The 3,045-nt window shown below is 38.7% G+C and overlaps 1 protein-coding gene across 3 annotated transcripts in view; it reads left to right on the top strand.

Annotated features, from left to right (window-relative positions):
* Positions 1-3,045, top strand: part of LOC101846159 (cytochrome P450 4A24) — a 22,144-nt gene that overhangs the window by 2,866 nt on the left and 16,233 nt on the right. For all 3 annotated transcript variants that reach the window (XM_035971768.1, XM_035971769.1, XM_005105917.3), the window contains exons 3-4: positions 1,382-1,532; positions 2,044-2,225. In XM_035971768.1, the coding sequence (XP_035827661.1) occupies positions 1,382-1,532; positions 2,044-2,225 (333 nt within the window). The remainder of the gene's footprint in view (positions 1-1,381; positions 1,533-2,043; positions 2,226-3,045) is intronic.

Genomic DNA, 3,045 nt, shown 5'->3' with positions numbered 1-3,045 from the left:
CACAGCTCAGCTCGTCATACATTCAAAAGTTGCCCACTGGTCATGTTTAGTTAGTGTGTGTACATGTGCATGATGGTGGTGGGTGGGTGGTGGGTGTTACTGAAGGTTGTCTGTAGACGGGCTTGCCATGCGGTGTTCCTTCCCAGACCAGAGGCAGAATGAAAGTTGACGCCGAACTCCCGGAAACCGTTCGGAGAAATAAAGATCAGCACTATTTCTCCGAACGTTCGGAGAAATAGTCACTTCGGGTTTTTTTCCTTTTACCTTTAAAATAAACTTAATGTTTATGAGAAAGAAAAGTTAGCAAAATAGGACTCAAGCATATATAATACGACTCAAACTTATTTTGTGGTTGGATGTGTGATGTTATTGAGATAGTTATAAATGCACATTGGATTTTGCGCAGATGGAGCAAAGGACAATGGGAGATCTGTAGTACCTGAACCTATTGCAGGTTGTAAGAAAGAATCATAGTTTTAGTAGAATTACAATGTTACATGATCACAAGGGAACTACTGAAATTGAAGAAGCATCTTTCTGCTTTGAAATACTAGACCAACAGCCTCTTCATTTTCATCTGTCCGCATGTAATCCTGGCATTTTGAATTTTGATGGAATTCCCAAAAAGGAATCCATGTTTAATTTCCAAAGACAGTGTATATATGCAAGTCGTTTGGGTACATACGGTACTTCTCACCTTGTCTCTTTAATGTCCCTCAGTTATTAAATGGGGTGTCGAATGGACACTCGTTTTTCATATATATATAGAGTTCTCCATGAATTATTTTTGCACTCACCCAAACAAAACTCCAGACATGTCACTATGTTCTTGTTTAGAGCTATGGGGATTTCGTGCAATATGGTGCTATAGATAACATCAGCAGTTTTCTCATTCTCAGTTTAATTTGGGACGCTAAAACGTGGATCATCAAAAAGTGTCTCTCCTCCTCCTCTAAACTCTCTAACCTAATTATAAACTATGTTATATATATGGGCAAACAGATTCTCCAGAAACCCTCTGCACATTTTCTCATGAATAAATTTTGGGGATTCACCAAGTGCACAAAGATGTAAAATGAATGTTTTCTTTTGTGAAGTCTGTGTCTTATTTAATTTCCTTCAAAGCACAAACCATCCTTTGTTTATGACATCATAAATTATCAAGAGTGACGTCACAGAAAACTCCTACGGTTGGTTCGTAAGCAGACATATTTGAAGTCAATATTTTAACAGTTCGATGGGAACTTTCATTGCTTTCTGATCCACCCTCCGACAACCTCTTTTTAAAAACAGTAATCTTTAAAGGAAGGTCGTGGTATGTGGTTCTTTCAGAGACTAAAATGCAAATAAGGCATAATGGTAATAAATATACATTCTCCAGCTACCAGCCGTTGCAGAAGACAGAATCTCATATGGTCGGACTAACATGCTGACACGCCACCCAAAGTATGCTCGGTTTTGGTTTGGACCTTTTCGGCCTGTGTTAACATTTTATCATCCTGATACTGTAAAGCTGTTGCTGAAATCTTCAAGTGAGTTACAGCTGTTGGGTCTTGGTATAACCTTCAACTTCAATTGATTATGTAGATTTCCTTATTTGTAAAAGTTTCTTTATGTGTCAATAGTATTAGGTCCACTGATGTTATAATTGTCTTCAGATGTGTGATATCCTTGCTGTTTTTTGTAAGTTAAGTGAGAGAAGTTGAGAAAGTTTAGCATAAATCAATTTGATATAAATGATTAAGTGCCCGTCAATGGCAACAAGAATGCATTTTTTTGATGTTTCGAAAATGTGACTGTAAAGCAACTTCAGCATTTACTGCAATATGTTTGTTTAACGTCTCCTGATGCTGATAGCTTTTGTCATAGTGAAAAGGACACTAATCATGTCTTGAACAAATTAAGATCTTAATTGATCAACTGGAAAACAATTGTTCCTTTCTTTGACTAGTTCTTCACTAAATCCATCGCTTATTTTTATCCTCTTTTTCAATTTTTCTGATTGAAGTTTCATTTTCCCATGATTGTTATTTCTTCTTTAAGCCCCAAAAAGCCGAGGATTTGGAGCAGTTTATGAGCATGCCCTTCCGTGGATAGGGGAAGGTTTGATCGCAGCTAACGGACATGCATGGGCCCGTTCCAGACGTCTCCTCACGCCAGCATTCCATTTTGATATTCTGCGCCCATACATGGACATCTACAATAAGGCTGCTGACACACTTACGGTACTTGTCATTGTCTTTTCTTCTTTGGGGTCCTCCTGAGGCAGAGTTTTATTCTTTCGGACTGCCACCTTGTCTTTGAATTTATCTAAATAGGCACGTAGTCTTCATTTGAGTTAATTTTCCCACTTAACCTATGATAGGGTATAATGAATTAAGAGATTTTCATCAGTCACATAAAGGGCCATTGATAGGTCCTGTATCTGTTCTTTTCGTCTGTTGTCTGAGCCCGTCTATCTGCGTTTTCCATGCATTAAATGACTGTTATTGTGCCTATGGGCTTCTCTTTATTAAACCTAAACTAAGCAGGAGATGTTGGGCACCTCTTTTCTTTCTGTTTTGTTCTCTCTTACAATTTCTAGAGTCTAATGACAGGCAATAGAACTGTTCTTCAGGTGTACACATATGTTTTACTAAGTAGCAAAACTAAGTTTAATTCCTTAGCTCTAGCTTTGTGTAAGTAATACAGTGGAACTCGGATTCAAAGAGAACTCGGATTCAACTAGGTGAGATAGATTCCCCGTTTTTTTTCTTCTTTTACTTTAATATCAATAAAAATAACCTCTTAAATCAGCGAGCTCGGATTCAATGGGGTCGCTTCCAGGGTGAACAGCCCCCGCAAACATGGCTTCGCTCATTTTTCTCCCAGAATAAACTATACCTATTCCCGGAAACCATCCATTGCACCTGCATCGGGAACCATTATTCACTTAACCGATTGCATTCGACAAATCAGCGGCCTTTTTTCATACCATCACTTCCGTTGTTGGCACACGCACGTGTCTACTCTGGTGTGTGTCTGGGTCAGATGGGTGTGCATGTC

The sequence above is a fragment of the Aplysia californica genome, unplaced genomic scaffold (genome assembly GCF_000002075.1).
Source record: "Aplysia californica isolate F4 #8 unplaced genomic scaffold, AplCal3.0 scaffold00501, whole genome shotgun sequence".
In the NCBI taxonomy this organism is placed as follows: Eukaryota; Metazoa; Mollusca; class Gastropoda; order Aplysiida; family Aplysiidae; genus Aplysia; species Aplysia californica.
This window is presented reverse-complemented; position numbering and strand designations above follow the sequence as displayed.